This window comes from Hakea prostrata, chromosome 1 (genome assembly GCF_041222555.1).
Source record: "Hakea prostrata isolate BN-2017 chromosome 1, UWA_Hpros_2, whole genome shotgun sequence".
NCBI classification, from domain to species: domain Eukaryota; kingdom Viridiplantae; phylum Streptophyta; class Magnoliopsida; order Proteales; family Proteaceae; genus Hakea; species Hakea prostrata.
The window spans coordinates 25,339,460-25,360,326 of record NC_142600.1 but is presented as its reverse complement, the minus strand read 5'-3'; the positions used below and the strand labels follow the sequence as shown (position 1 = coordinate 25,360,326).

Sequence of the window (20,867 nt, the reverse complement as noted above, 5' to 3'; positions counted from 1 at the left end):
AAAATACCATTTATTTGACTAAATATCATTCATGTATAGTATGATAAATATCCCTTCACCAATCTCCCTCCTTTATCTTGTCAAAATCACCCAACATTGCCTAAAAATCACCTAATCCCAAAAAATAATAAAAACCACAAAAGCAGAACGAAAGAAATCCTTAAAAAATTAAAGGGAAAACAAAAACAAAACAAAGAAAATAAAATTTATGAATGAATGTGTTCTAGTCATATTGAATAACGTCAATGCCACCTTTATAGGATTGAAGCTTTGTTTGTTGCATCATCAACCCAGAAAGAAAATAAACCCAGATCAGCTTCTTCCAGAATTGTATATCGTTACCATTCTTTCTTCCTTCTTTTCAGCAAACAAAATCAGCCCAGATTGTTGCCCACCTTTTGAGTTCTTCAGAAGAAAAAAGAATGGCCGACGGAGGTCTGACGGTGCTTGACGGGTCACAGCTCAGAACCATCGTTCTCCATCTTCCAGAATCTGATGGTCCCTTCACCGGAGCTCAACTTCTTGATGTTGCAGAATCACAAGTCTCTTCTGCAATCTTCGGCCTCTTATTGCCCGAAAGCATAAAAACTGCCGCGTTGCAGCGAATAAACCTTGACATGGGGAGTTTTAGTAACGCACAGTTCGATAGAGAGGAAGCTTCTTCTGTGCTTCAAGACTATGTCACCGCTATTGTCTCTGAATTGAGAGGTATTCCAAGTTGAAATCATTTGGATTTGCGTGATGGGGTTTCGAATTCTTTTCATTTAATGATTGCATTTTGGTGTTCCCGTTGTCATGATGGCCACTCACTCGAATGGGTTTTCTTTCTTTCTTTCTTTCTTTCTTTTCTCCAATTTAGATGATCCACTTGTCGTATCGGTTTTGGATGGAAGCGCTCTTGAACTGTTCTTGGAGGACGAAGATGATTTCGCTATGCTTGCGGAGAATCTTTTTACGGATTTAGACATTGAAGATGAGGGGAAGATAAAAAAGAATCAGATACGGAATGCTCTTGTACGTATGGGAGTAGAAATGGGCGTTCCTCCTTTCTCAGGTTTGCATCATATCCCTTCATTTCCCCTTAAAACGATGAAATTATCTTTTTCGGAAATACATGTTCAGGAACATCTCTTGAATTATGGTTTTTAAGATCTACGAATAGCCAGTTGACTGTTGAAGAGTTTTTAATCACTTCTCCTTGAGCAAGAATTTATGCACTTTGTAGGTGCAGAATGAATGCAATGTTTTATGTGATGGATTGTTAAAACATATGCGTTGATGAATCCAAATGATTAATAATACGATCTTCTCTTATGGACAAGTGAGTAGAGAATAGAATTTCACACTCTGTTTTTCAATCATAAATTCATATGGTAGCGACTTACATGTACAAGAACACGGAACACTTCATAATTTCTATAGTTGGTCCAACTAGAATGGTAGAATATTATAATCTTCCTATTTTTACAGAATTTCCTGACAGATTAGACTGAGCATCATATAAACACCAACCATCTCATGCATACAATTTTTTGTTATCCCTTAACTAGTGAAGCTTATTGAAGGGATACAGAAATAGAAGTAGAGTTCTAGCACTGATGTTGACCTTCTGCATCCCTTGATTAGTTCCATTCTTGTGGTTGGTGGCACTTTTAAATGCACCTTTTAGTTTTAGTAAGTGCCCTTTATTTTTTCCTCTCTTTTTTTTTTCTTTTTCTTTTTTTGGGGTGGGGGTGTTTGGTGGAAGGATATGGGATTGAATCTTCTGATTTGCTCAGGATGAAACATAAGAACAGGGTAGTCTAGTTATTTAGTAGGTGTTCGATTTTTCCATAGGATGGAACTGTGGATCAGGGCTTAGCGGTTAGAGCATCAAGGAATTGAAATGAAATACTGGCATCACAATGGCCAGTTCATCCAAGTTTGACTGATGGATACAATGTCTTTAAGAACCTTATTCTGTTAGATTTGAAATGTTTCAATTTTTAAAGGGTGTAGAAGAGAAATTAATAGCTGTCATCACTCATAATAATATATATCCATCACACTTTCAAAGTACTCAAATGTGTAGGTCCTCTAGTAAACAAGAATGTGGATTGTAAGAAATCCTATCATTTTGTGGATTATTCTTTATAAGTAATTAGTGTTGTGAGAACATGATATAGTCATTTGATGAAAGGTTGAATAAGGAGAAAAACAATATCTAAAGCTAGTTATTGGTGAGGACATACTAACCTCCAAACAGAACAAAAGGTTGAAATAAAAGACACTAGGTTAGTGTTCCCCTTCACTTTGTGATTCCTTAGAATGGGAATGGAAAAAGTGGAAGGCTTTGGCTGGCCTTCAGGCAACTGTAGAGATTTAAAATAATTTACCATGGATAATTGATCATTCCCTCTGTTGACTGTTTTGACCAACTAAAATGAAGTCTGACTAGTAGGTCAAAAAATATGGAGGGTAAAGGATGAAGTGATGGTGGTCGTGGATGTGGGGAAGGGAACTTCATAGTCCCCCACCCAAAAGAGAGACTACGTAAGCGTCTCCTTCACCTTTTTGTGCCCTAGTTTTGACTTTTGAGTATGATAAAGTAAAACAGAGGAGGTGTTGACTTGGTCCAGATGACAATGTCATCCAAAATTTAGAATGAACTACTAGACCTCTGGAAACAGCCTCTCTGTGGAAGTAGGGGGTAAGGTCATGCACACTATGACCCTTCTGAGAGGCTCATGCACTGGGTACACCATTTTTTTTTAATTATTGATCAAGTCCTGATAATTACTATTTGAAACAACCAAAATGAAGGATGGAGAATGACAGAAAGATGGATGGCATTAGTGGAGGTGAGGCAGTAAACTTGTTTCTCTTTGGAGAGAACAGTACGATGGAAGTTATTAGCTGTGTTTGGGCTGCCGGGGGGGGGGGGGGGAGTTATTGTTTATCGTTGACCTCTATGGTAGAATCAGCCGGGGAGGCCTAAGAGGCAGTGGTCTACCCTGTGGTGGATGTCAACACCCCTTTTCATGAATTTTCATTTGATTTCCCCACCCCTGATTTTTGTCAAGTCCACACCATGAAATACATTGTTTTGTACATACTATTGATTCTGCAGCAACCTTTTGATATAACACACTTGAGGTGAACATTGCTGCATATTATCTTGGCCCAAAATAAAATTATATAAATTTGTTTTATGCATATTGGAATCGCATTTGCATTTCCTTTTGCAGAAAATGGAATGAAATTTTCCCACATAATGTCCTTCCCACACCTCTAGAAGACCTTCCCTTGTGTTAAACAGGAGTCCTGTTACCTTGTGAGTCTTATTTCAACATTCACAATATTCTGGAATCTGTTCTAGGGCAGACCATCTTAAATTCCACATGTGATTGATAACATAATAGTTCAAAATCATTTCATAAGAATGCCTAATCATTGCAATCTGTGATTAAACAGCATGTTCTCATCTAGAAGATATCCTGAAGAAACATGAAGCTGAGGGGGAAGAAGCATTGGGTCAGGCACAATTTGCACAGCTACTACAGCTTGTTCTACAGGACTTGGCAGATGTATTGGCTGAAAAGCACATTGTTGTCATTCAGAAAAGCAAGATCATTAATGGTTCAAAGCTCAAAAAGGTATTGGTTATTTTTCTTATCTTTTTCCTCCTTTTATATGTTTTATATTTGTATATGTAAGAATTTAATTAATGTTACCTGGAGAATCCTGGGTAGTGAAAATACTGTTAAGGTAGACTGTTTAAGGGATATAACCTTCTTGACTTTATTGGATAATTACTTCTAGAAATAAATTTTCTTTACTCCCTCATCTCCCACACGACCCCAACCCTTTTTCTTTTTCTTTTTCTTTTTTTTCTTTTTTTTTGGGGGGGGGGGGGAGGAATTATCTTGTTGTACTAGTGTCCTTTTACAGCCTCAACTTTTTAAATAATTGCTCACAAGGTTGGGAAATTTTGCAGTTCATTTCTGATGAGAAGAAACTGAAGAATGAAACGGAAAAGGTGTTCGAATGTGTTAGTAGAGGAGGGGAGAGCACAGAAATAATCAGGAGTTATCTCGAGAAAAATGGACAAAACATGGGCCTACCACCACCAGAAGCCAATGAAACAGAGGGTCTTTACAATCTGGTTTTTGATGGTGTAGAAAAAGGAAAAAGCAGTGACAAATTAGATAGTGATGAGTTTGAAGGGACTCTGAAGGATATTCTCGGAAAATTTGCAGAGATGCTTGAAGTTGACCCTGTTTTTCATGACCTTGACAGTTTGAAGCAAGTGCATACACTAACTGATAACTTGATTCCATAAATTGATGTTGTTTCTGCAGTATGTCACACAATGAAATCTCTTGGAGTATGTTCATACGTGCCCACCAGCTTGCTGGATTACTGATGTAGCTGATTAGATCATTTGAGCCATTTGGGTCATCTTAAAAAATTCATATTTCATGATATATTGTCTGTCTCCAGCAATTTTAAAATGATGTTCTTTTCCATGTGAATTCTCTCCGATTGAAACTTAAATCATATGCAGAAACATGGAATAGCTTGCTTGAGTAGTTCTGCTATATGACCTTGTTGCCAAGATCGAGTAGCGTGACAATATGAATAGCCAAAGCCATTGCATCATCTGCTGGTCTTAATGCTGAACTGCCATAAACACGAGTACCAGAAATTTGGACCTAAAAGATTCAAATGACCGCATGAAGTTCTGATGGCTTTTCAGTTTTCTTTTACCATTCAGTCTGGGAAAATTGCAAAAATGACATCATTAGTTATGTCAAAGCTTTCTTTGAGACTGGCACATTCAACAGAAGTATGAACACCACCTTCTGGACCTTGATACCAAAGACAGTCTCCCTCGTTGGTGCGATAATATAGACCAATTGGCCTATGTAATGTCTGCTATAAAGTAATTTCAAAAATGATTGTTATTAGACTCAAACCCCTGTTAGCAACAATCATTTCCTTCAATCAGAATGGAAAATGATTGTTAGTAGACTCAAACCCCTGTTTGCAACAATCATTTCCTTCAATCAGAATGGGTTTATACATGGGCAAATTCAGGATAAATTTCATGATTGGCCATGAAGTCATGCAAGTGATCAAGCAGAGAAAAAAAAGCTGGACTAATGGCCAACAAATTGGACGCATATGACTGGTTAGAATGGAGTTTTATAGAGTCTGCCCTCAAGAGTTGGGCTTCCCAGACAAATGGATCGAGTTGGGTCATGTTCTATATCAAAACAACAAAATACTCTACTCTCTTCAATGGCAGCCCATAGTACAACAGAGCCAAATTTTCTGCCACTATTGTTTTTGTTAGGGGTGAATCAGTCGCTTAGCAATTCGAGCAGATCGCATACATGAAGTACAACAGAGCTGTTTATCATCTCTGTATTCCCCATGGAGGTGGGCCTGGAGAGTTCTATTTGACCCTGATAGATTCCAAGCCACATGAGCCTATAAACCGAATATGGAACTGGGTACAATTGTACAAACCAAAAACCCCACATCAAAGCATTCTCTTCTCGCAATGTGTGAAACTGCCATCGACCACTCCACTTTCCTTCCCAGTTCCCACCCAGCTGATTTGATTTTCATGGAAGGCATAAGACTAGGTTATCAACTTATTACCCTGGGGGCAAGGGGGGAATTATAAATAGAGTAAACCACATATACACTTCCATAATTTTACATTTATATCCATCAAATTCTTTTTATTACATTTATATGTTTTCTAAATCAAATTATATACCTATCATACTCCTGACACTAAAATAATAGTAATAACTCAACCTCTACTACTTTTCTGACTTGGAAACTATTCAGTTTCCCAACCCAACTGTTTTTAAATAATTTTTCTTTTTTTTCTCCTAAACTATAAAAAAAAAAAAAAAAATTCAAAAAGGACAATTATATTTTTCCATTTAAATAAAAATAGTCTTTAGACACAATGAAACAGTTGCTATAGAAAAAATTTTAGAAAATGATGTATACGCAATTTAAAAATAATAATTAAGGACAGAAAACCCTAGGATACAAAATGATCACCATCTCCAAGGCACACCCAGATTGACTGCCAATATCCAAGGTTTGGGGGGTGGAAAGCAAGTCATTTGACACACCTGTATATCAAGAACAGGGGACGTATCCACTACATGACCAGGATGATATTATTTACCCTAATATATGAGCTTACCGTGTTGTGTTCTAAAGTTAAAAATGTAGGGCATACATTAACCATTAGAGAAACAGTAGTATATAACAGGCTTGAGCAGTAAAGGGACATCATAAAGTAACCTGTTTCACTGTTCTAAACAAGATGGGGCACAATCAGAGAAAGTATCAGCAGAACATGACTTGCGATTAACCAAGAACCCTGAAATATCCTAACAAATCCTAACAAATCATACAAATAAACATTAATTTGAGTCTGCAAGGCCCAAAAGAGCAGATACATCCAATGCCATGTTTAACAGTTAAAACACAAATTATCGGTTGGAGTAAGAAACCTACAAGTATATAGAATGGGGGGAATGGGGTTAAAAAGAAAAAACCTATCTAATCCCAGATTCAATCCTTGGATGATTTGTTAATGAGAGATTTGTGGATGTGAGGAATCACACCACCACCTGCAATTGTGCCCTTGATCAGTGTATCAAGCTCCTCATCCCCCCTTATAGCCAGCTGCAGATGCCTGGGAGTGATACGCTTTACCTTCAGATCCTTGCTTGCATTTCCAGCTAATTCAAGAACCTCTGCTGTCAAGTACTCAAGAATAGCAGCAGAATAGACTGCTGCTGTGGCACCAACACGTCCATTGGCAGCTATCCTTGACTTCAGCTGCCGATGAATTCGGCCAACTGGAAACTACAACCCCTCAAAGGAAACAAAAACTCAATTAGAACCATCAAAAATCATGAATTTAAAGTTTCATTGTGTCCCCCCCCCCCCACCCCCCCCTCTCTCCTCTTGTTGGTTCTTTTTTTGGAGGGGGGAAGATTTTGTGTGCAAGATCATCCAAGATTCAGCAGGCTAGACAGATTCAAGACAAGAAGATTTTAAGAAACATTCCTCTTTGCAAACAGAACAAGGGACACAAACCATTGCAAATCTCACTTTTACAGGGGCTTAGGAGGGGATTATTGGACAGGCCCAATCTTTGGCAATTAGTTCAAAGTGGCTCCTCTCAAAACTCAAACAGCGTCCCTATGCCAGCAGCCCAGCTAAATAGGATGAAACAAAGCAATTCAACTCTCTAAGCACAGATCTGCCAATCCACTATGTTACCAAAAAAAATAAAAATCTGCCACTTCACTATACAATCATGAACACTTTATCTGAAACCTGGCCCAGCACCCAAGAAGATCCTCTAATCAAAACAAATCAACAAAATCTCTAATAAAATAAAAGCAACCAGCTAAGCACTGGATCATCTGACATGAAAGCAGTTTCAATACGTTGCAAGTCAACCCAGACAAGCCAGCAAGCTCTCTAAATAACAACAATGAAAACCGAGCAACATTGGCAAATTCGGATATATGGCTGAAATACAGCAGGGCAAACTTAAATTCATGGAATTATTACTAACCCAAAAAAAAAAAAAAGTAACAAAAGCAATTATATTTTTCCATTTAAAAAAAATATTCCCAAACTTGAAATATATGCTTGATACTTCGGGCCATATCGTGGCCAGATGATAGGTTAATAAATTGCGAGTCCCAACCATGGCAGTGAGCTAAAACTTTTACTTACAGATCTTTCATGAATTGACTGATCACTTTAAGCATAAGGTTGTCTAGCATAAATAACTCCCCCATTTTCAGCTAAGCAACAGTACATTTAATAAGCTCCAGCGTATTACAATCCACACTTATTCTTAGTTACAGTCCTACTTCAACAAACTCACAGTTAGTTCATGCAAGTGATGACTAACATTACTGATAGGATGTTCATGAACTCAGGCTTCACAATCGAGATACTAATTTCACACCCCTGAGACCACAGAGACACCACTGGAACAAAAAACATACGGGAAAAGGATGCTGTTTGGTTACATGGCTCCTGCAATGACACTGCCGTACGCAGAATATCACCCAACCCTCATATATAGTAAAATCTCATCCATGTTGATGTCCCTGCTTGTCTCTCAAGCTTCATTCTGACGTATGGGCTACAAAACCAAGCTGCAATCTCGTGCCAAAAATATATTGTAACTACTACCCACTGTAACAGAATAGGCAACACTGATTGATTAAATGTATTATTTGTCTATCAAGAGACTTAAGTCTACCATCATCATGGCTTGCAAGTAAATTTATACTGATACAGTTGCTCCAGTAATTAGTAAGAGATAGGCAATCTTGATTCAGAGAGTGCAATATTTTTACGAGGCTGAGACGAGCCCCACAACCAGAAATCATAAATTAAAGGGTAATTTTCATTTGGACCCCCTGAGGTTTGCCCAAAAAATGACATTTTACATTTTCTCCCCTGTGGTATCCCCCAAAAAATAACCCCAAAGACACACCATCATTTTAATGACCAAAGTGCCCTTTTCCTTTCTAATATTTCAATTGGTAGCATATTCAGTTAGAATATTACTCCAATACCAAATTGTTGGCACCTAAAACCTCAGCTGAAGATCTAAGTAAGCTGAAGCGAGGAAATCAAAAGGACAAACGGGAATTTTGGTCATAAAAATAGCAGTGTGTCCTTAGTTGGTCTTTTCTAGATACCAAGCAAATGCAAAATGTCATTCTTTTTGGATAAAATTGACTTGGGTTTAACCTCAACGGGTCCAAGTGAAAATTAACCTAAATTAAAAACATAAACATCTCTAATGTATTTCATGAAACTTGTTTGGGTAGAATAATCTGCAAATTAGTAATTGTCAAATCCAAAGAATTTGACTTTACGTTACACGCATATTGTTATACTGAAAGTAACAACATACAAAAGAGCCACAACGAAATAAAATTCTACATATTGTTCAATGTACAAGACTGTCAATGTTCCTGCAGTAGAGTATATGACATATCAATGTTGATAGAGTAATGATCCTGGAAACCAGAATTGCCTTTCACATGACGCATATATGAGGATCTGAGAGTTGGCATCTATAACCTGATTCAGGCCAGTCTATTTCCTACACCGAAGAACCAAACCCCATGACTAAACCCATCGTCCTCTGAAACTCGAACATGACACTCCTCCAAAATGAATGCTAAACAAAAATGCCAATGATCTACAGGATGACTGAGATATGAACCTACCGATTGAAACCAACTCAAATATCATACCTCTTTGATCCATATCCTAGAACATTTAGCAAGAAATCAGAAGAAAAGAAAAAGAAGAAAAAAAAAACCCATTAAATCTTACATGTGAACACATGCACCATATCTATTCCAGAATGCTTTTTGCATATACCAAATCTTCAAGGCTTTTCATATTGTCCAGTTGAATGTCCAGCAGTTACTGTTTGTCTTAAAGTATGGCAACCTTGACTAAGCCTATTGACGATGGAACACAATCAAGCCATGGATGCTGACCATGACATGAGACACCCGATGTATATGAGAACCACAAGAATTTGATTAAACAATCTGATATAGAACCTTCCATTTAACAGACAAACAGAGAAGAATGGGCTCATGACTTGTACTAAACGAACTTAAGCTTTAAAGAGCTGACTTGTAGTAGCCTCAGAACCTACAAAAATTTGTAAACTAGTTTTTCCTTTCTGACTTCTCAAACCTAAAATATACTGTAGTTTCCCCATTATACTCCTTCATGACAATAAGGACCTAGCATTGACCCACCAACACAGTGCAAAAAATTCAAATGACTTTATCCACATTGACCAAATATCACAGTGAGAAATTTCATGGGGTTTCTAACATTTTAATCAGAGAGTGCCCCAATACAAAATACAATCCACAGTTTACAACCCGATACTGCTTGGGTATTATGTTGAGATAAGTACTAAAAGGGAGATATGATCATGCGTTAGACGATTCACGTGCACTTATCATCCGTTTGTTTTAGATTTTAGAAATTTTATTTCTACCTTATAGTTTATCTACTCACCTCATATCTCATATCGTGGTTCAAGCCTTAAAATGGTGGTCTCTGCTACTCCTTTTCCAAATCCAAAGAAGTTCTCCTAGAATTCCTTGGATCATTTGTGAATGGCTCAACCGATTCCTTCTTCGAAACATTAAAAAAGGATTACAAGAATTACTCGGTTTTTTCTTTTAAGTTTTTGCAGATAACAGAATCAAGCAATTAAACACAATATAAGCCAATCAAAACCTCATACAGAACTGGACTCCTAACTTTGATAAAGAAGCCTCTGTATAGGTGAAACCCTGTATAAACTTCACATGACAACTCCCTGAAGTAACAAAATTCACTGTAATTGCACGCTGTTCCTGGTGCCTAACAATTTTTCAACTATTTTAACAGGTTTAGGGTTTTAGGGGGGAGAGGGTGTGTGTGTTTGGTTGGTGTTTTAGAATCAGTTTGACATAGTCGACTCATAAATAATTCAATGGTCTAAAACCTTCAGAAGGAATCAGCATCAGAAACTTTTCAAGATTTTCCCTCCCTATCAGCCTAGAACATTAAACAACAAACCTTCCCTCATTACTTTAAACTTAAATGAACCTTTAAAAAGGAACACAGGTATCCTTCGCACAAAGAAAACCCAAAGAAGATCGTCTGCATGGCATGCCCTCCAGCTAAAATTCATCAATTACTCACTAGGAACAACTTATATAAAATGGAAAGCTTCCGAAGATAAATAGTACCCCACAACTTGTGGCACAAGAAGTAAGAAAATGCAGGCTACCAATGTTTAACCAACAGAGACCAGTATTCAGACGTGGTAATGGGATTTAAAGGGAGTCCACCATGTGATGACATGACTGAAAATATCGGTTGTCGAAATACTGATTCTGGCACGCAGATGCCTAAATTCAACACACAGATAACATTCACTGATTTAAAAGTTCTCGCTGAAACCCAAAAATCCAACCTTCGGAAGTGAAGATTCAAACTAAGAGAGCCCGAACTGCCAGAGTTAACCAGAATTGGTCACCCTGAGCTGACATTTCCAACTGAGGAGAGTCAACAGGGAAAAGAAGCATGTTTACCAAGTACCAATACTGCGGCTTCTACTGAATAAACTATAATAACTAAAAAACCGATATGACAGAGAAAGAAAGAAAATAATTTCTTTTTCTGGGGTGAGTAAAGGTAATAGTTGTTGTTTACCTGGAGACCTGCCCGAGAGGAACGAGAGACCGGCTTCTTCTTATCCTTGTCCTTGTTCGCAGCAGTGGTCTTTCCCGCCAAAAGCCCCTTCCCTCCTTTTCCCGCCATTTGTCGCCTGAAGATTAAACGCAGGAAAGATTATATTTAAGGAAGTACCTTGGCAAGGAAATACAGAAGAAAGAAATAGTTCCCAACTTCCTACAGGAACAAGAAGGAAAAATAAAATATTTTGGAAAAGAAGAAAAACAATGATTATGATTAGTAAACTAGAGATCTAAGGAAAACGTTATGACAGAAAGAAACCGCCTGAAATTAGCAGAGAAATCTCAGCCTCCAACAAACTAACTAACAACCGCTAGCAGAAGAAGAACAAAAAATGAAGCAGAGGAAGAAGAGACAGACGAAATATAAAACCGTGACAAAGAAACACAAAGTAAAAATCCTATGGTGATGATACCAGATCTAGAGAAAATAACAGTCGGAGACGCCTCGTACAATCATGGATCCAAAGCAGAAATACAGAACACGAGGGGAGAAAGACATGAATTTGAAACAGAGAAGAACATGAAAACCCCTTTCCCAACAACCCACAACTCACCCTCAACCAAAATTTGCGCGAAAACGTCAATACGTTCAGATCAGAACCATAACTAACCTTAGAACAACACTGAAACAGAGAGAAAAAGAGAGAGAGAGAGAGAGGAAGAAGAAGAAAAGAAACCTTGTCTAGTCGCGCGCTTCGATGGAGAAGACTTGGAAACGAGGAGAGAATAAATTAAGGCAAAGAGGGCTTTTTGCCTATTTATGTATGACGGAAGCTCTCTCTTTCTCTCTCTACTCTACTCTATTCTACTCGGCTTCGTCTCTTTCTTCGGGTTTGGCGAAATATTGAATACTCCTCTCCTCCCCTCCCCTCCCCTCCCCTCGTCTCGTGTTTTAACTTCTAACTTGTAGTTGAAGCCTCGAAGAAGGGACAGAGCCGATACGTTTCATTACCCTTTTTATTTTTAATTCCCCGAAAAGGACTCCGGAACGGACCACTGAGTGGGCCAAGTGGGTGTTGGACCGGGCGGTTATCTTTTGGACTTTGGTGGGAAACTAGAAACTAACTTAATTTTGGGATTTCAAATTTTCCCGGCTTTCCCTTTATACCATTTCTTTTTTCCATAATTACCAACTTATCCTAACCCTTCTTTAAAAATAAAAATATCCTAACCTACACCTCCTGGCCACGTGGTACCCGCAATTCTTCAGGCTTTGACGTTTAAAGTACACGCTATTGAATCCCACGCGCTCATAATTTCGGGTATTTCTATTATTATTATTTCAGAAAATGGTAAATTTAATGCTGTTTTATCTTATTCCCTTCTCATTTAGGTAGTATTTTTTTTCTTTTCTTTTATTTTCCTCCTCCTTTTTCTTGTTTCTGAATCAATTTTAGTGTGGGTTTATCAAATGCTAAATGTGATTTTGCCACTAACATTCCTTTGGCTGCAGCCTCTTATATAGAGAAGCTAAAACTAAGAAAGTGTTGGGTTCAAACTCTTGGTCTTTCCGTGCTTTTCCTCTCTGCTTTCCATTCCCTGGATCCGTGGCCTCTATTCTGGATGACTGATTTGATGATGAACAAAATAAATTATAATATTCAATGTGAATGGACTTAAGCTCAATGCCATTTCTTATCTCTAATAACAAGACTGATTCCATAGATTTCGAATTTCATTTTTGATGGGACTCCAACTTGGTGTCGGGCCCTTCATATTCCTAATACAGTTGATTCCATAAATTTTGAAATTCAATGTGAATCAGATTTTTGCTTAACAATTAGACAAATCGTTTGTATACTTTTGATATAGTCGATTTTTAAAATTTGAAATTCAATATTAACATGACTCTATTTCCAGGTAATATTTTTACCCCAAAAATGAAAATTTACAGCTATATAAGCCATTTTATATATTGACACGTGTTGCATTCGAATCTAACTCCTTTGAATGAACCATGAACAATCCCATTGGGTGGCTCAAAAACCTGCTCACAAAGAGAAAGAAAGTGTATGGGTTGGCTCTAAGACCAGTCAACCAGCTTTGAAGCTCGAGTCAAATTCAATGACGACACTATCTTAAGGTGGGGAGCTTTAAAAACCAAGAAAGTGATGAACAATAAATGCTTAATGAGTAAAATGTGCATTACATACATGATAGTAGTTGAGTGTATTTATAATTGAACTTGAATGATATAGACAAATGGATCATCATAGGAGAATTCGTGTTTTCCATAAGGTTGACACATTAGCAGGGCACAATGGCTATTATGACAAGATGCATACCTGACATTGGAAAACCTAGGTAATTGATGTGACTTGTTTCCACCTGAATTCCCAACAATTCGGAAGGAATTATGTTATAGGCTAATATAATCGAACTAAACGTATCGTCTAATACACACGGAGCATTAAATGAGAAGGTACAACAATCGTTGAAAAAAACAAAAGGGAGATCCTCCCAAGGTCTGTCTTTGTCGACAGGGTTTCCTAGGCTACTACATCCACCCCACCCACAAGACATCTTCCTCTTCCAAATCTCCAGAGGATCAATTAAGATCAAATGGCTGACCAAGTTGACCGGCTGGTTTATTGCCAAATTGAGGGACTATGTGTAAAATGGCACAACATGAGCCCCTTAATCCCTAGGTTTGCCATTAATGATCGAGCTTGGGGAGTAATATCTTGAGCTTTGATGTCTCAACCGAAAAGTCTATATGATAGTGCCATGTGGTGAATGGTTATGGCATGTTTTGACAACCGAAACCACCAATCTTAAACAAATGAGCTACTATTGTGCCTGTTGTTCGGTAATATTGTGAAATACTTAACCTTGACCTTAGCTTCGACAATGATTCTAACAACAAAATAATGAAATAATGCATAATTCAAAAAATAACCTACAAGAAAGAAGCGCCATGTTGGACTGAACAAGGTAGACCCTAATTTTACATTCAACCTTGACCTGCCCTTTTCCTAATTAGGGTGGCCCAAATTCACCCTCAGGACTAGATTTTTTCAGTCCAACCCCTTATTTGAGCTTGAGACGGGTTGGACTATGAGTGGCAAATTTGCATTCCTAAGTCCAACCACGATCTTCACCGCCATTTCTTTGTTGTTAACTACCCCTGGTCATCGTTGAATAAGAGTATGGTGAGAAAATGAATAAATGAAGTTCATATCAAATATCAAATATCAAATGGTTCAAGATAATCACAAAATTATCAAATAACTTTTGTTCGTTTGAACTTGTCTATACGTATCGCAACTACGTTCTTAGGGAATAATTTTATAATTATTTAAAAATATTTTATTGAAAAATTAAAATTTTAACCATATATCGCAAAATTCACTATATTTAATAAAAATTCATTCGATTTTTTACCGATTTTTGCTAAAGTGACGTAAGACCTCTACAGGTTTTGGGGGCAACAAAAAGCGGGACTCAGTGTCCGTCGGCAACAAAATGGGAAGCATGAGCCTCAACATAATTTTATAATGAATTGTAAACTTTAATACATTTATTTACTAGTTGTGTATTTGTGTTCTCTTTTCATGTTTACATTAGTTTTATATGAATTTTTTAAACTTTCAGTTTTGCCCGCATATAGTTAGACATGTACCAATCAGAAACTTTAGATTAAGTGATATTTCATGTCAAAATAATGTTCCCGTATCGTTTAATAGCCTCAAATTAGGTTATACGCATAAAATTCAAGCTAAAACGACCCTAAACACCCCTTGCAACCAATGGTCGAATTTTCATCGACACCCTGTCATGTCGGCAAAATGTCGCCGTGTAGGTGACGATCGCTAGCCAACAACACAGCAACATAGTCCGACCTTCCCATAATAGAAAGCCCCTTGTGATTATTAGATAACTTTGATACCCGAAAGAGAAAAAGGATATAGCCATCGGTGAATGACTAAAAGGCCATCACTATCACTGTAGTGGATTTTTCCAGTTTGACGGACATCTCAAAGAGTAACCTTAAATCTGAACGGTCAATTCAGCATCAATACGCAAGATTCTCAAAGTAGTCTCTAGCTTTGATTTTCCCTTGAAACCTTAATAAAAATCCGGGTCGAATCTGCCGTTCACATCATCGCACATTTGCATTATTCCCTTGTTTGACAAACAAATCTCTCACGCCTCTCTCTCTCTCTCTCTCCAACTAGGTCCCAGCTCCCAACCATTTGGTGTCTCGGGCGACAAGCTCGAAGCTCCCAAGCTTCCAAGTTCCAACTCCACTGTTTTTGTACAAAACCTGATCAATCTCCTTCTCTTCTCCAGTCTTCAGAGGACAGAGTGGCTTATTACCGTCTTCTCCGACTCCCGATTCCTGATATTCCTCGCCGTGCAGTACCATTTCACTATCGGAAGATCCCGGTGGAGAGGAATTCTTGAAGAATTGACGATAGAGGATTAAGAGTTTGATTTTCTGCTCACTTTCACTGCCCAATTCGACAATGGCGCAAGCGCTTCATCTCGTCGTGTCTTCACCATCCTCGACTCAGACTTTATCGAAGATATCCATCTCAAGACAGACTTATCCTTTTGCATCTTTTCCCAAGCGTCGGATCTCTTTCAATGTCGTCCCGAGACGCATATGCGCTGTATCCTCAGATCTAGAGTCCTCGTCTTCAGGTAGGGTTTTGGTCTCTGATAATGGCAAGGGAGGTATTCTTGCAGCTGATTCGAGCGCTATCGAGGTTGATGCGGTGACGGAAGCCGAACTTAAGGAAAATGGATTCCGCAGTACGAGGAGGACTAAGCTCATTTGCACAATTGGACCTGCCACCTGCGGGTTCGAGCAGCTAGAGGCGCTTGCCGTGGGAGGGATGAACGTGGCTCGGATCAATATGTGTCATGGCACTCGAGAGTGGCATCGCAGCGTCATCCAGAGTGTGCGGAGACTCAACGAGGAGAAGGGTTATGCTGTTGCTATCATGATGGATACAGAAGGGAGTGAGATTCACATGGGTGATCTTGGTGGTGCGCCGTCCGCCAAGGCCGAGGTACTCTAATCCTGATAAATTTCATCTTTCGGTGTTATTATGTCAAGTTAAATTGGTGCTTTCGGAAAAGATGAGAATATATGCCCCACTACAATCTAACGATTACTATATTATAGACTAAAAACTAAATTTTGATTGAAGGACAACTCTGGAGTTTCTTCTTCTCTTTAGTTGGTTGGTTGGTTGATTGATTGAGTGTGATATAATTATTTGGTCCCCTCATGATACTATCGGACTCTATATTATTTAAGTAAGGGAGTGCAGTGGAAAAAACTGATTTATTTGGGCTGGTTTTATAATGTTGTACAAACGAAATGACATTCCCTTCTGTTTTAGAAAGATTCTTTCTTTAAACGAGTAGAAAGAGGAAGCGCGGAAATAAATGCAACTTCTAAAGATTCATAATTGGTTTTGTGATTTGGACTTTGGATGTTAAAAAGGAGTGATGGCCTTTTTTGTTATGATTCCATGGAAGCCTTACGAGGGGCTGACCCCATATTGATGATGTGATGGACTTTGTAGGCGTTGATATTTCACCTTACCTTAGAATCCGGATTTTAGGTTCAGTTCTCATTAGGTTCATAATAGAGAACTTCTACACTCATTTATATAATTGATTTCATTGTTCCGAAGGACTATGGTTTTGTCGGATACAATAGGAGTGTACTTAACAGATTGTTGCATTGGAAATGAATCCAGATGCTACTATGGTCAAATAATAAACATTCACTTTGTAATGGCACAGCATCCTACCATTCTAGGCAGGATTTCAGTGTACAATCTGGAAGTAATCCAATCTCCTACACTTTTTGTGCAGGATGGTGAGATTTGGACGTTTAGTGTTCGAGCGTTTGACTCGACTCTTCCAGCTCCAGAACATACCATCAACGTAAACTATGAGGGTTTTGCTGAAGGTAAGAATCATTTATGGGTGGTCAATTGTTAATATTGTTTTTTTTTGTGTGGTTAAAGTGGAAAAAAAAGGGGGAAAAGAAACAAATGGATCTTTTATTCAAATTTCAAACAAGTTCAGATGTGATACAGATGTTAAAGTGGGAGATGAACTTCTTGTGGATGGGGGGATGGTGAGGTTTGAGGTGATTGAGAAGATTGGACCCGATGTCAAGTGTCGTTGTACTGATCCAGGGCTATTACTACCACGGGCAAATCTGACTTTCTGGCGTGATGGAAGTTTAGTTCGAGAACGTAATGCGATGCTGCCCACAATTTCTTCCAAGGTCAGCGTGTGTCTAAATAGAGAAATTGAGTCAATGTCTTTGTAATCTGTGCAACTTCCAACATATATTTATTCATTTATTATGATGCAAATCAAATCCAGGTGACTTCCCTTACTTATTGGTGAAAAATTATTTACTTAGTGGCATTTGCTAGTAGTTCCTTCAAAGGTTTTATGATTTTGTGGCAATTAAGTTCCCATTCATACAAGGTCACTTGTCTATATTATTGTAAATGTATTTGATATCATAGCAGTGCTGGTAGAGTTTGTGCCTCTGAACTTTGACCACTCCTGCCTTGCCCACATTGTTATTAATTTTCTAATTATGCTGCTTGCCATTTGTGTCAGTAAGACACCAATCCGGTCATCCCTTTCTTGTATCTCTTTCATGCTCTCTAGTTACTTTCTAATGCTTCAGTCTTTTACAGGATTGGCTGGACATTGATTTCGGTATTGCAGAGCGTGTGGATTTTATTGCAATTTCGTTTGTCAAGTCTGCAGAAGTTATTAATCATCTTAAGAGCTACATAGCTGCACGATCAAGTGACAGGTAACTTTTAATGCTTATTGCTTACTTGCTTATTTCTTATGGTGTCATAGCTTGTAAAACAAGTGCTTTTTACTTTAATATGTCATGGCTTACCAAATAAATCTATCCTTCCTCTAACCATTAGTAGGGTTATGTGTTTCTGAACTTGTAAATATGGTTTTATGGGGAAAATCCATTCTTATTGGTTTGATGTATTTAGCTGTGATCGGTCTTAAATGTAGGGTAATTTTGGAGGTAAATATTGAAGGCTATAAAGATCTCTTTTTATCATTTATCGTTTTTTTATTTCTGTTTATTTAACACATATCATTAATGAAACCATTTTGGATCAAAACATAGAAATCGTTTGGCAACCCATTAGTCACAATAGAGTATGGAATGAGAAAGTGTTTGGTGACCGTGTAATGTAAATGACTTTAATGCAATGGGTGAAGGGAGACATCTTTTGTCTCAATAACCTCGAACAATGGCAGAGGCGAACCTGAGTTTTTATTGAGTTATATTTTGGATTTTCTTTCATGTGACCTCTCTTTCCTTCCTCAGGACTTTTATCTCTTGCTTCTTTTCTGGCTGTTGTTCCTGGTATTCTATTAATTCTTCTTATTTACTATGCTCTGCAACTACTGATCCATCAAGACTGATATAGATTCATCCATCTATGTAATCTGTAAACCTTGGTCTTAAACTTGGTGTGGTATCCACACATAGGGTGACCCAAAGTCTGCAATGTCGGCCCTATAGCAGAGCTTTTAACCTATGCTTAAATCTGATCACGTATCTGATTTCAGAGGGTAAAAGCTTTCTATCTTCTCTCCCTGTTTTGGCTGAACATCAACTGTTTTCCAACTCCCATTAAAATCTGAGGCCAAATAACAGGCAATGCACGAGAGACCTACCTGGTGGATAAGAGTCAGAGAGATGGTAGTGAGATAATAGAGACAACAATTTCTTGTTTGTATGCCTTGATCCAGGGTATTTAATCCCTCCTTCAACTACACTGTTATGCTATCGATCTCATTGATCAGCAAAGAAAGAAAGATGCACATTAATGTACCACAAAATAATGAAATACTCTTTCAGTGACGTATAGAAAAAGACTCCAAATTGTCTGTTAAAGTTTTAGATTCTCAGGACTCTCGAAGGTGAATCAGTAAATTCTCAAACTTTTTGTACATGCTTTTATAGTAATGAAATCGTTTTATCACCAAAAAAGAACAAAAAGGACTTCATACCCATTTTCTATTTTCATGTTTTCTCACTCAGAAGGCTTTATAGATTTTAAAACGAAATGCGTCAAAAAAACATTTCTTGGGAAAAAATGAAAAATGAAAATCATACCAAAATGGAGGCTAAGTTGGACAGTTAGCCAAGGGAAAAGTAGTTGCTTTCTGCAGTAAAAGCTTTTTGCTGCCATTGAAAGTCTGCAAGAATACAACAAGAAGAAGCCTTTTCCCAACTAAATGGGGTCGTCTGTGGAAGTCTCCCAAGAATATTAATTTGAAATTTGTAGTAGCATAATGTAGATTTATTGGTCAGTTAATGAGATGATTATGAGATCACCGTTGTGATTTTTGTTGCTTACATCATTGTAATCTTGAATTGTTCAGTCCTTGAGGAAAATGTCCACCGCCTCATACATGTGAACTATGTGTTGTTACTATGCAGTGTTATTTCTGTCATTGCAAAGATAGAAAGTATAGACTCTTTGAAGAACTTGGGAGAGATTATTCAGGCATCAGATGGAGCAATGGTGGCTAGAGGAGATTTGGGTGCTCAGATTCCTTTGGAGCAAGTTCCTGCAGCCCAGCAGAGGATTGTTCAACTGTGCAGGGCGCTAAATAAGCCTGTCATTGTTGCTTCTCAGCTGCTTGAGTCCATGATTGAATACCCTACACCCACCAGAGCTGAAGTTGCTGATGTTTCTGAAGCGGTTGGGCAGCGGGCAGATGCTCTGATGCTTTCTGGTGAGTCAGCCATGGGTCAATTTCCAGATAAGGCATTAACTGTGCTTAGAAGTGTCAGCCTGAGAATAGAAAGGTGGTGGAGAGAGGAGAAACGCCATGAAGCTATGGAACTCCCAGCCATTGCTGCTTCGCTCTCAGACAGTATTTCGGAAGAGATCTGCAACTCTGCAGCCAAGATGGGTAAGTATTCTGACTATTACAGTTATTTGGGCATTTTCAGCTTGACAAACATGACATTTTGCAATGCAACAACGAATTTAAGATGGAACTAGATAGCATCTCTTATTGGAGGTGAGACTGGGGGTGTGGATAATAAAGGGTTTTCTAAATGGTTTGTCCTATTCTTGGTTGGAGGGGATTTATTTCTTATTCTGTAAATTCTTTTGTCCTGCTGCTCTCTTTTACAGCACAAGTCCTATTGATCCTGGAATATTATCAAGAAAAAGAGCTTTAGGTCCTGCTATGTTCAGTTCAGGAATAAGAAGATTTGAAATTGGAAAATCTCTTAGAGTAGTCATTAGTTGCACTTGACACTGAATTTTAAGGAAACAGTTTGGAATTTAGGATATTAAAAATCAACACTGTTTCTGTTGTTCAGAATCAATAAAATCCACACACAGACGTTGATGTCAACAGATGGAATGTCAAAGATGCTTCCGCATCTCCTATTCTGTTTGTGAGCTTATAGTTGAACTGAAATCCAATGCCTGCTGCTTCTTGAGATCCTTCATGCGGAGTTCCTTTCTCTCTCTTTGTTTT

At 38.1% G+C, this 20,867-nt stretch overlaps 3 protein-coding genes across 4 annotated transcripts; 2 read left to right on the top strand and 1 right to left on the bottom strand.

Moving 5' to 3' along the window:
* Positions 1 to 242: 242 nt before the first annotated feature.
* On the top strand, positions 243 to 4,686 carry LOC149028453 (uncharacterized). Its single transcript, XM_089136764.1, has 4 exons — positions 243 to 708; positions 860 to 1,054; positions 3,454 to 3,635; positions 3,977 to 4,686. The coding sequence occupies exons 1-4, from the start codon at positions 423 to 425 to the stop codon at positions 4,319 to 4,321; spliced, it is 1,008 nt and encodes a 335-aa protein (XP_088992890.1). The 5' UTR covers positions 243 to 422; the 3' UTR covers positions 4,322 to 4,686.
* Positions 4,687 to 6,197: 1,511 nt separating this feature from the next.
* On the bottom strand, positions 6,198 to 12,198 carry LOC149028452 (putative histone H2A variant 3). 2 transcript variants are annotated; one of them, XM_089136782.1, is made up of 3 exons: positions 11,894 to 11,983; positions 11,296 to 11,410; positions 6,198 to 6,885 (listed from the first exon to the last, which is right to left on the bottom strand). In XM_089136782.1, exons 2-3 carry the CDS (start codon positions 11,401 to 11,403, stop codon positions 6,589 to 6,591), a joined length of 405 nt encoding a protein of 134 aa, XP_088992908.1. In that variant the 5' UTR covers positions 11,404 to 11,410; positions 11,894 to 11,983; the 3' UTR covers positions 6,198 to 6,588. The 2 variants fall into 2 exon arrangements, with proteins under 2 accessions (XP_088992908.1, XP_088992901.1); XM_089136775.1 differs by lacking the exon at positions 11,894 to 11,983 and adding an exon at positions 12,017 to 12,198 and having other exon boundaries at positions 6,207 to 6,885.
* A 3,276-nt stretch (positions 12,199 to 15,474) lies between these two features.
* On the top strand, positions 15,475 to 20,404 carry LOC149028451 (pyruvate kinase isozyme A, chloroplastic-like). Its single transcript, XM_089136756.1, has 5 exons — positions 15,475 to 16,357; positions 17,175 to 17,271; positions 17,402 to 17,595; positions 18,023 to 18,144; positions 19,810 to 20,404. The coding sequence occupies exons 1-5, from the start codon at positions 15,809 to 15,811 to the stop codon at positions 20,378 to 20,380; spliced, it is 1,533 nt and encodes a 510-aa protein (XP_088992882.1). The 5' UTR covers positions 15,475 to 15,808; the 3' UTR covers positions 20,381 to 20,404.
* The last annotated feature ends 463 nt before the right edge of the window (positions 20,405 to 20,867 follow it).